We start from the raw sequence: 12,355 nt of genomic DNA on the forward strand, positions 1-12,355 counted from the left end.
CCCCATCCAATGAGAAGGCTGTCACTTTCCTCAAAATTTCGGTGAAATGCTTGAAGCTCAGTTTTCTCCCAGTCACCCCTGGCTGCAGTTGTGAAGTGCCCATATATTTGAGAAAACTTAGAAATGCACCTCACTTTTCTGCCCAACCTCTGCACTTGCATTTGGTTGGAGGAGTTGAGATAGTTGTCTTTTACTTCTGTCTGCTTTCATGGAGTGCTAAGAGCATCTCCCCTACTTTATAATGCATGGTATTTCAGTTCTCTCTGGCCCCATGTCCAATCACTGGGCCTAACCCATCCAGCCCAGGCTCACTAAGGTGCATGGCCAGCCCTGGAGCCTGACTGAAGATTTGAAATGCCTGGTCTTCACTTGTCCTTCTCAGCCACCTCAGCAAGGGATAGGGACAAATATGGAGTTTATTTCCTCCTCATGAAGGCATCTTACCTCAAAACAACTTCGACTTGCTCGAGTTGAATGACTTTACAACCCTCTTTCCTTGGCAGGAAAAAGTGACCCCGTCTTCTGTGGCCTCGTGGGGCTGGCTTTGCTCCTCCTCCCTTGACTGAGGGACGTCATGGAGATTGGGTGGAGGGAGGACTGTAGAGTTGGTGCACCTACGTCAGTTGGTTAGGCAATTTCACTTTTCTTTTCCTCTTTGGCTGAGCCCCAAGGGGCAGTTGGCAGCTTTACCTCAGAGCTGCAGGAAGGGAAGGGGCAGTGAAAATCTAATCGGGTGTGATCCTAGGCCAAGCTCATGGCCCAGCGGGGTCAGCAGGGGCAGATGGCAAGTGGAGACAGCAATCTCAACTCCAGGTGGGTCATCGTCTCCTTTCCCGTCTGTCCTTCATTTCTGGTAGGGTTCCCATTCATACTTGTTATTTAATGTCTACCCAGCTTCACTCTACAGGTATACAATAGAATTAGGTTACAAATAAATAACGAGGCAATCAGATTTTTTAAATTGCAGGGGTTGGCTGTTGGAGAAACTCAAGGATGCCATGACTCACATCATCTTCCTATTTGCTTACATCTGCAAATGGCTAGACTGGAGCCATTTGAACATCATTCCCCTTCTGAGGCTTTGCTGTAGGATTGGATGATTCCCCGTGACCTCTGAACCCTCTCATCTCCCCCAGGCCTCCTTTATCCCCACTCCAAAAGACAACTCTGTCTAAAAAAGATCTTTTTAGAAGAATTAAAATCCAAATGCCTGTCTGTTGTCACACCTGCCAGACTGTGTAGTTGGGGACCAGCTCTGCTCTGAGCCCATCTATGTGGCTTTTAGCCCTAGAGTCAGTTCAGGATCTCTGAATACTTGGCAGGAGGAAGTGAAAGAGATGAGACTCAAAAAAAAAGGCAGCAGGTGGAGAGTGAGTACTGCTTTTGCCTTTTTTATTCTTCTGTTCTGGTATGTTTTACATATCTGGTCAGAGAAGCCTGGAAATCATCTTTAAAAAATATAAGACAACGAGACCAGCCTGACCAACATGGAGAAACCCTGTCTCTACTAAAAATACAAAATTCGCTGGGTGTGGTGGCGCATGCCTGTAATCCCAGCTACTCATGAGGCTGAGACAGAATAATCGAGTGAACCAGGGAGGCGGAGGTTTCGGTGAGCTGAGATCGCGCCATTGCACTCCAGCCTGGGCAAAAAGAGTGAAACTCCATCTCAAAAAACAAAAACAAAAACAAAAAACAAGAACGTCAATACAGTCATTTCTTCTTATCTGTGGATTCTGTATCCATGGATCTAACCAACCATGAATGCAAAATATTTTCTAAAAATTAAAAACATAAATAACAACAATAAAAAGTAATATAAAAATTTTAAATACAGTATAACTATTTGTATAGCATTTACATTGTATTAGGTATTATAAGTCTAGAGATGATTTAAAATATACAGGAGGATGTGCATGGGTTATATGCAAATACTATACCTTTTATATCAGGGACTTGAGCATCCATGGATTTTGATATCCGTGGAGGGTTCTGGAACCGATTCCCCCTGGATACCAAGGGATAACTGTACATTCTTGATAAAAATGAAAACAACGTATGGAATGTAAAAGTGTGTGGAAACTTGTCTAATTGGGACTCTGTGCCAAGGCTACTTGTGGCACTGGTACAGCCCCAAGAAAGCAAAAGCTGTTGGTATCATCAGCAGTAGTGGTGGCACCAGGCTGCTTTTCAGTGCCCAGTGCCACCACTCCCAGACAGGCATCCCAGTCATCTCTTTCACTTGCTCTTTAGTGAAGGGAAGATGAGCCAGCGGAGCTCAAAGTCCAGGCAGCCCATGGTCACCAAGCAGGAAGAAGATGGCACTGAGAGGTGATGATGGGGTAACGCTAACCTCAAAGAATGAGTCAGGAAGTGTTGCCTCTGCTCCTATTTTTGGAAGAAATTGGGGAAAATGATGTCATTTCTTCCTTAAATATCTGGTAGGATTAGCTAGTGATACCACTTGGGCCTAGTACTTTCCTTTCTGGAGGGCTATTAAGTATTGATTCAAATTTCTTTAATAGATATAGGCCTATTCAGACAACCTATCTCTTGTGCAAGTTTTGGTTAGTTTGCCTCTTAAAGAATTTGTTCATTTCATCTGTGACCAAATCTGTAGGTGTGGAGTCCATAGTTTTCTTTTATTACCTTTTCATTGTCCGTGGAATTCATAGTGATGACCCTTCTTTCATTCTGATCATTTCTGTCTTCTCTATTTTTTTCTTTGTTAGCCTGGCTAGAAGTTTATTAATTAATTCTTTGAAAAGAATCAGCTTTTGGTTTCATTAAGTTTCTCGAATGTTTTCCTGTTTCAATTTCATTAATTTCCACTTTAATTATTATTATTATTTTTTCTGCTTGCATCAGGCTTAAATGGCTCCTTTTTTTCTCTAGTTTCCTCAGATGAAAGCTTGGATTATTGATTTAGATATTTCTCTTCTATTATATGCATTTAATGCTATATATTTCCTTCTAAGTGCTGCTTTTGTTGCATCCCATTCATTTTAACAAGTTGTTTTCCTTTTCATTTAGTTTAAAATATTTTTAAATTTATTTTGAGACTTCTTATTTGACCCTAGAACTGTGCTGGTTAATATGGAAATATTTTGGAATTTTCTAGCTATTTTTCTCTTACTGATTTCTAGTTTATGGTCTGAGAACAACCTTTTATGATTTCTATTCTTTTAAATTTGTTAAGGTATGTTTTATGGCCCCAAATGTGGTACATCTTGGCAAATATTCTGTGTGAGCTTAAAAAGTACATGCATTCTGCTATTGTTAAATGGAGTATCATATAAACGTCAGTTAGATCAAGTTGATTGCTATTGCTGTTCAGGTCAACTATATCCTTACTGATTTTCTGCCTGTGTGATATGTCAATTAATAAAAAAGAAGTGTTGAAGCCTTCAATAATAGTAGTGAATTTGTCTATTTCTCTTTATAGTTCTATCAGTTTTTGCTTCATACGTTTTACCATTAGTTTGCTAGTTGCATACACATTAAGGATTGTGTACCTTCTTGAAGAATTGACCCTTTTATCATAATGGAATGCCCCTCTTTAATCCCTGACGATTTTCCTTGTTCTGAAGCTGCTTTGTCTGAAATTGATATAGCTACTATAACTTTTCTTTGATTCGTGTTGGCATGGTGTATCTTGTTCCATCCCTTTATCTTTAACCTATCTTTTAAAATATATTTACAATGACTTTCTTATAGACAACATAATAGTTGGGTGTTTTGTGTTTTTATGTACTCTGTTGATCTCTTGTCTTTTAATTGGTGTTTTAGACTATTGGCATTAAAGTGGTTATTAATGTAGTTAGATTAATATCTACCACATTTGTGAATGTTGTTTTGTACCTATCGTTTTCATCTTTTCTTCCTTTTTTTCCTGCCTTTTCTGGTTTAATTGAGCATTTTATGATTCTATTTTCTCTTCTTTCTTAGCATATCAATTATACTTCTTTTAAAACGTTTTTAGTGGTTCCCTGAAGTTTGTAATATATGTTTACAGCGAATCATGTCCATTTTAATTACACTCTATCACTTAATGAGTAGAGAATACACCAAGCAACTGAACATCCCAAATTCTGTCCTCCTGTTCTTTTTAACATTGTGAAATGACTGACGACGTTAAAAAGAACAGGAAGGCTTCTAGTCATTCCACTTATTTATGTCCCATAACCACTCTATGTTGTTGATATGATTAATTTGAACAGCTTCATTTTAGGTCAAGTTGGAGTAGGAAAAATGAAAACATTTTATTATATCTGCATTTATTTCTTCTCTGATGCTCTTTCTTTCTCTATGTAAATCTGAGTTTCTGGCCCATATCATTTTCCCTTTGCATAAAGAAATTCTTTTACCATTTTCACACGGGGTAGGCTTTCTGACAATGAATTCCCTCAGTTTTTGTTTATTTGAGAAAATCTTGATTTCTACTTTACTTGGAAGGTTAATTTCACAGGATGTAGAAGTCCACATAGGCTTTTTTTTTTCTTTCATCACTTTAAATATTTCTTTCTACTTTCTTTGCTTGCATGGTTTTTAATGAGAAATCTGATGTAATTTTATCCTTCTTTCGCAGGTAAGGGTTGGTTGGTTTTTTTTTCCCCCACCCCCTGGCTTTTTTCAATATTTTCTCTGTCTTTTGTATACTGCAGTTTGAATATAAAATTGTGATTGCCAAACTAGACTCTTCTTGTCCACTGCCCAGAAAAGCCACACGCTGCAAATAGTAGGAGTTGCAGGAGAGAAAGAATTTAATAATCGCAGGGCCAGGCAAGCGGGAGATGTTTCTCAAGTCCATCTCCCCAAGAATTCAGAGACTAGGCTTTTTAAAGGATAGTTTGGCAGACAGGGGCTGGGGAACAGGGAAATGCTGATTGCTTAGGTTGGGAATGAAATCACTGGGAGTTGAAGTGATGTTCCTGTGCTGAGTCATTTCCTGGGTGGGGGTCACAGGACCTAGTTACCAATCCTGTGGTATTGGCTGGTCCATTAGAATGCAAGGTCTGAAAAATACCTCAAACACCAGTCTTAGGCTTTATAATACTGAAGTTATCTACAGGAGCAACTAGAGTGGTTATGACTCTTGTGACCTCCAGCTACATGACTCCTGAACCATAATTCTAATCTTGTAGCCAATTTGTTAGTTTTACAAAAGTGGTTTTGGTCCCAGAGCAAGGAGGGGGTAAGTTTTGGGAAGGGATTATTATAATCTTTGTTTTAAAGTTAAACTATAAACTAAATGCTTCTCATTGTTAGCTTGGTGTACACCCGGGAGTGAGCAAGGTCAGTTTGTGAGGTTAGAAGCAAGATGGGGTCAGTTAATTTAGATTTCTCTCACTGTCATAATTTTTGCAAAGGTGGTTTCAATATGTCTCAATCTAGATCATTGGATATTTATGCCACTTGCTGTTTGATGAGCTTCCTGAATCTGTGGTTTGTTGTTTGTCATGACTTTTGGAAAATTCTTGGCTGTTACTACCTGATTATTTCTTCTGCTCTATTTTCTCTTTCTTCTCCGTCTCATATTCCAGTTACATATTTGTCACACTTTATGAAATTATTTCAGCATTCTTGGATATTGTGTTCTGTTTTGTTTTTCCTCTTTTCTTCTCTTTACATTTCAATTTGAGAAGTTCCTTTTGACATATCTTCAATTCACCGATTCTTTCCTTGGCCATGTCCAGGCTACTGATGAACCCATCAAAGGCATTCTTCATTTCTGTTTCATTGTTTTTTATTTCTAGCATTTCATTTTTCATTGTGTCTTTGAGTTGTCATCTTTCTGCCCACTTAACCATCTGTTCGTGCGTATTGTCTGCTTTTTTTTAGAACCCTTAAGATATTAATTAATCATAGTTATTTTAAATTTCTGTCTAAAAACTGGAAAATCCATCATATCTGAGTCAGGTTTTGATGATTACTTTGTCTTTTCACACTGTGTTACTTCTTGCCTTTTGGTATGTCTTATAATTTTTTTTTAAAGTCAGACGTGATAAGTCAGGTAATAGGAACGGAGGCAAATAAGCCTTCAATGTGAGGTTTTATATTAATATGGGTAGGAAATGGGCCATATCTAATGTTTATTCTAGCTGTAGGTGGCAGAGGTGTCAAATTACCCTAGCGTTCTCGTTTTTCTTTCCCCTACTTTCTCTGGGGACTCCTTTTTAAGTAGTCTGTTTTTTGCAGCTCTTCCAGCTGTAATCTGCTCTTATTATACAGGAACCCTGTTGATGGAATGGTAACATGTCAGAAGGGAAGTGGTCTATAATCTTATGATTACATCTCAATATTTTAATGGAACTGCACCTTGGACTGTTACTTTCAAAAGAATATCTCCCTCCACCCTTTTTAAAAATTTTTTGAAATGGTGTCTCGCTTTGTTGCCCAGGCTGTAGTGCAGTGGCATGGTCTTGGCTCACTGCTACTTCCGCCTCCTAGGTTCAAGCAATTCTCCTGCCTCTGCCTCCTGAGTAGCAGAGATTACAGGTGCCTGCCACCATGCCCAGCTAATTTTCTTTTATGTTTTTAGTAGAGACAGGGTTTCGCCATGTTGGCCAGGCTGGTCTCAAACTCCTGGCCTTGTGATCTGCCCATCTCAGTCTCCCAAAGCTCTGGGATTACAGGCGTGAGCCACCGTGCCTGGCCTCACCCTCCACCCTTTTTAGAAGTGACAGGATGTCCAGAAGAGGCTAGATTTTGGTAGTCACCCTTTCCCTAGAATGGTTAAAGCATTTTCCCTGGAGAGTAGGCCTTTGTTATGGAGAATGCTTTGGCTTTTTAAAAAACTTTTCTTTTCCCTCCTCCTGTCAGAAGGATGAAGAGATTTTTCTTGGGGTTTCTGGAGGTAAAATCCACAAAAAGTTGGGGGCCTGCTCTGAGATGATGACCCCCAGGAGTTTCCCACACTCGCTCATGCTGCTCCACACTCAGCCTCTAGCAATTCATCAAACATAACATTGATGTGTTCCTCCCAGCCTATGATTCCAGTGCCTTCTGCCTCAGGTAGTTGATCTTGGCCAATTCTCTGGATTTGCCTGTATCTGCAGATTTGGGGGCAGTTTGCCTTGTGACTTCAGTTCTTTGAGAGACAGAAGAAAAGTTGTTAATTCATAGTTTATTCAGCTGGATTTTTGTTGTTGTTGTGAGGATGGAAGCAATGACTTCCAATGTCCTTGCGTGTTGAAGCTAAAATCAGTGAGTCTAGTGAACTTTTACATTTTTGAAGTTTAGACTCTTTCCTTAAGACAAACTTTCTTTTTGTTTAAAATTTTGGTTTCATTATAGTATTATCTTACAGCCAGAGCATGTAACCTGTTCAATTTCTCTTCATTATTATTTATTGAAATTACTTCAGGGCCAAATACATGGTATGATCTTTTGTGTTTGACACAGAGTTATTAAAAAATCAATTTTGCCAGTTTTTAAAACTTACATTTTATGTATCTTTGTTCTTTTACTTTTATCTACTTGAGAAGCTAAGAATTGGAAGTAAAATGTTTTTTAACAGCCATGAAAGATTTTTCCACTGGTAATCTTTAATCTTGCTTTTTAAATGTGAGTATTGAGAATTTTACCTTCTTTCTCATTTGTATTTGCTTAATGAAACTTGCCCATCTTTTGACTGTTAACATTTTTAATGTTACTTTATCTCTGTTGTGTCTCTTGTAGTTAGATTCTATTTTGACCATTTATAATTTAAGATGGTAACTTAATCTGTTTTAAGTATCTTGTTGCTTATGGATTTTTTATTTTTATATTTTATGCCTCTTTATTTTCTATAAGAAAAAGAGCGTGTTTTTCTTTCTCATTATTTTGTAAAGTTTATAGCCTCATTTTGACTCTATTCGTTACACTTGGGTTTCTAATTAATTCTTTAATGTATATTTCTCTAACTGAGAGCATCAAATTTATAACTGTATCATTTGAATCTTTATTTGAAATAAGTTATTTAACTCAATTTTTTACTTGTCCTCACTCAATTTAAAAAAACTTTACCAAATATCGCACCACTGCACTCCAGCCTACGTGACAGAGCGAGATTCCATCTCAAAACGAAACAAAAAAAACTTTAAAATAGAATCTAAAGCTTAAGATTGAAATTGCTATAATTTTATTATATGCAGTATATATCCTGTCTTTTTAGAACAGTCCTTCTCAAATATTTGTATTCAGGATATTTTTGTATTTTTTAAAATTATCGAGAACCCCGAAGAATTGACTTTTGTTTATTGGGTTATATCTGTTGCTATTTACCATATTAGAAATTAAAACTTTGAACACTTAAAATATGTATTTATTCATTTAGAAATAATAGTAGTGAATTTATTACCTGTGAATATAAGTGATGTATTTTTACAAAAAATAATAGAACTTTTCAAAATAGAAATAAATTAGCCAGAGGATTAGCATTGCTTTACATTTTTATGCATCTTTTAGATATCAGTAGAAGGCAGCTAGACTCTCCTATCTGCTTCTGCGTTCAATCTGTTGTGACATCACAGGACATTTAGCCTCTGAAAAATTTCATTGTATGTTCATGAAAGAATAAGAAAGAAAAAGGGAAAATAATATGTTATTATAAGAACAGTTTTACCTTGGTGACACCTGAAAGGGCCTTGCACAATCCTAGGGGATCTCTAAACCCTACTTTGAGAATTACAGTTCTAAGATAATTTATAAATTTGAGACATCAGGATTTTAACTGGTTTTTAGCGATGCTTTCAGTTCCTTTACAACAAGGCTTTACTGATACTGATTTCTTTAATCTGTTAATTATAGTACATCATCAAATAATTTGTCCCACACAGTGTCAGTAAAAATGGAGTAGGGTGCTCTACAGGAACAAACAACTCCCAAATCTCAACGGGTCACCAGGCCTCTGCTCAGAGGACCCTCATCCTGGACTCTGTCTCTGGCTGAGGAGCAGCCACCCCATCTGAAATGACAGTTACTGTGGTAGAGGAACAGAAAGCGTGCCTAACCAGGTGCTGGCTCTGAGCTCTTCTGCTGGAGTGATTCCCATTGCTCCAAAGGAGGTACAATCTTACCTTGGCCCAGAAGAAAAGAACATTGAAAAATGTGTGACCAACACAGAAGGTGCATGAGCAAAATATTTTTTGAGTCCTTGTCTGTCTAAGTATTGATTCTGCCCTCATACATGAATCATTGAACAAGGTATACATCTTTCCATTTTAATTTTTTTGGACCCATTCTCAAGAATTGGATGGGTATACACTTTTTTTTTTTTTTTTAGTGGTTTCCTCTTACTTCTAGGTTTATAGGCTCGCATCATTATTTTAGACATTTAGCTTTTCAAATTTATCTATTTTTCCCTTTAGGGCTTTTCCTCATTCATTCTGGGAAATTCTCCCTCCTTTATCTTATAAGAATTTTAGTTCACTTTTTAAAAATTTCACAATCGTTTTGAATTTCTAAGGTCTCTTTTATTTTCTGGCTGTTTCTTTTCTGCATGGAATTTTTGGTACAATATATTCTCTTTCTGTATGATAATATTTGTTGTTTAGAAATTCTCTTTTGTTCCCTGAAACATGCCTATTTTCTGCTAGGGTATTTTTTTGCCTTTTGCGTATCTTGGTTTTACTCCTTAATGTTGTAGGTTCCACACATGCTGTGGTCTGTTGTAGTCTGTTCATGCTTACCAGCAAGATGCTGAAAAGCAAACTTGAAACTCCATTTAATGAGATGGGCTTGCCAGTTTGTGGGCTTCACTGAGCAAATACCAAATGCCTGAAGGTAAAGTCCTTTTCTCTGAGTCATTTATATTTTTCTTAAGAAGAAACCTCCAATCTTCTGCCTGATTGTGGGTGTTCTGTGTCGTAGAGCAAACCGTTTTTAATTTCGCCTCTGGAACAATCTCTTGATTTTCATCTTTGCTTCTCCTTCTCAACCACCACTGCATCTCTGGGAGGCTGCAGGACATGCTGGATCCTTTTCTGACCTCAGGAACCATCCTCCACCTTCAACAGCAATGAGTACCCCTCTGACCGTTTTTTCTCTGTCATGTTTAGGTTAAAATTTCTCATCTAATTCCTTTCTCTTCATCATTGTGACTTTAATTCCTTTACTATCATTTTAGAAGACATTCTAGTGAGAGAGGAGAAAAACAGTTGTCATTAATCAACCATTTAAACCAGAAGTCTTTTTCTTTTTTAAAAGAATTCAATGGATAAATGGTGCATGTTTGGGGAATGGGAAATCTTAGTGATCCTCTATTCTATCCTGATGCATGTTTGAGGAATGGAAAGTCCCAATGACCCTTTCATTGTGGGGTAAAAAAAATTCTGTAAGTCTTCATACCGTTTAGAAATACAGATAAATATGTTAAGGCCTATTAGCAAGGAGAACAATTTAGCAAGTAAGAATCAGAACTACAAACTTTTGTGAGTAAAAATTAGTTTCCCAGGTACAGCCTTAATGTCTGAAATCCAGAGGTCTCCAAGTGTAGACAGATCAATGTGTCCTAGTTTTGCATATTCACACAAATCTCTATGTTGGACCAGAGAAAGAGTCATTTTCTTGTGACCATTTTTTTTTTTTTTTTTTGAGACGGAGTCTCGCTCTGTCGCCCAGGCTGGAGTGCAGTGGCACGATCTCGGCTCACTGCAAGCTCCACCTCCTGGGTTCACACCAGTCTCCTGGCTCAGCCTCCCGAGTAGCTGGGACTACAGGTGCCCGCCACCACGCCCGGCTAATTTTTTGTATTTTTAGTAGAGACGGGATTTCACCGTGTTAGCCAGGATGGTCTCCATCTCCTGACCTCGTGATCCGCCTGCCTCGGCCTCCCAAAGTGCTGGAATTACAGGCGTGAGCTGCGCGCCCGGCCTTATTGTGACTATTCTTAATCAAACCTTACCAGATGAGAGTCTTTGAACCAATTTTGTGATGGAGAATGCCACCCTCCCTCTACAGTTACAGATGGAGGAGATACATCTCCTTTATCACTCCTGAGATTTCCTCTCTTTGTTGTTAACTAAGAAGACTTGCAGTTCAGTGTTGAGTTCTGTAATATCTCAGCCAGATTTTTATTTCTTTCTCTGTAAGTTAAAGTTCTCCAGAGAAGCAGGACCAATAGGATGTGTATATAGAGAGAAAGAGATTTGTTATAAGGAATTGGCTCTTGCAGTTACGAAGGCTGACAAGTCCAAAATCTGTAGCATGGGCCTGCTGGTTGGAGACCCAGGAGAGCTGATGGTGCAGCTCCAGTCTGAATGCAGGCTACTAGAGGATTCTTACTTTCTTGGGGACACTGGTCTTTTGGTTCTATACAGGCTTTGAATTGGTTGGAAAAGCCCCACCCACACGATGGAAGGCAATCTGCCCTACTCCAAATTCACCAATTTAAATATTAATCTTTTCCCAAAAAACCGTCCAAGTTGGCATATAAAATTAATTACCACAGCATCATGTCCATTCCTATAAAGATTTTGACATCTTTTAATTGTGTATTTTCCCTAGAGAGTTCAGGTAATAGTCTCTTTATAATAGTTTGATTGGAACAGGGCGAGCCTTTTTACTTCTATGCACAGGTCTTTTTTTTTTTTTTTAATTATACTTTAAGTTCTAGGGTACATGTGCACAACATGCAGGTTTATTACATATGTATACATGTGCCATGTTGGTGTGCTGCACCCATTAACTCATCATTTACATTAGGTAAATCTCCTAATGCTAACCCTCCCCCCTCCTCCCACCCTACAACAGGCCCCGGCGTGTGATGTTCCCCTTCCTGTGTCCAAGTGATCTCATTGCTCAATTCCCACCTATGAGTGAGAACATGCAGTGTTTGGTTTTCTGTCCCTGCAATAGTTCGCTGAGAATGATGGTTTCCAGCTGTATCCATGTCCCTACAAAGGACATGAACTCATCCATTTTTATGGCTGCATAGTATTCCATGGTGTATATGTGCCACATTTTCTTAATCCAGTCTGTCATTGATGGACATTTGGGTTGGTTCCAAGTCTTTGCTATTGTGAATAGTGCCGCAATAAACACACGTATACATGTGTCTTTATAGCAGCATGATTTATAATTATTTGGGTATATACCCAGTAATGGGATGGCTGGGTCAAATGGTATTTCTAGTTCTAGATCCTTGAGGAATCACCACACTGTCTTCCACAATGGTTGAACTAGTTTACAGTCCCACCAACAGTGTAAAAGTGTTCCTGTTTCTCCACATCCTCTCCAGCACCTGTTGTTTCCTTGACTTTTTAATGATTGTCATTCTAACTGGTATGAGATGGTATCTCATTGTGGTTTTGGTTTGTATTTCTCTGATGGTCAGTGATGATGAGCATTTTTTCATGTGTCTGTTGACTGCATA

The 12,355-nt window shown here is 38.3% G+C and overlaps 1 protein-coding gene across 2 annotated transcripts in view; it reads left to right on the forward strand.

Annotated features, from left to right (window-relative positions):
* The first annotated feature begins 606 nt into the window (after positions 1–606).
* The window catches only part of SP140 (SP140 nuclear body protein), an 82,964-nt gene continuing 71,215 nt past the window's right edge, over positions 607–12,355 (forward strand). The window contains exon 1 of one of the 2 annotated variants that reach the window (XM_073020132.1): positions 607–813. In XM_073020132.1, coding sequence (XP_072876233.1) covers positions 755–813 — 59 coding nt within the window. In that variant the 5' untranslated portion in view covers positions 607–754. The remainder of the gene's footprint in view (positions 814–12,355) is intronic. The other variant, XM_073020131.1, reaches the window with a different exon arrangement.

Source organism: Chlorocebus sabaeus, chromosome 10 (genome assembly GCF_047675955.1).
Source record: "Chlorocebus sabaeus isolate Y175 chromosome 10, mChlSab1.0.hap1, whole genome shotgun sequence".
Taxonomy (NCBI): Eukaryota; Metazoa; Chordata; class Mammalia; order Primates; family Cercopithecidae; genus Chlorocebus; species Chlorocebus sabaeus.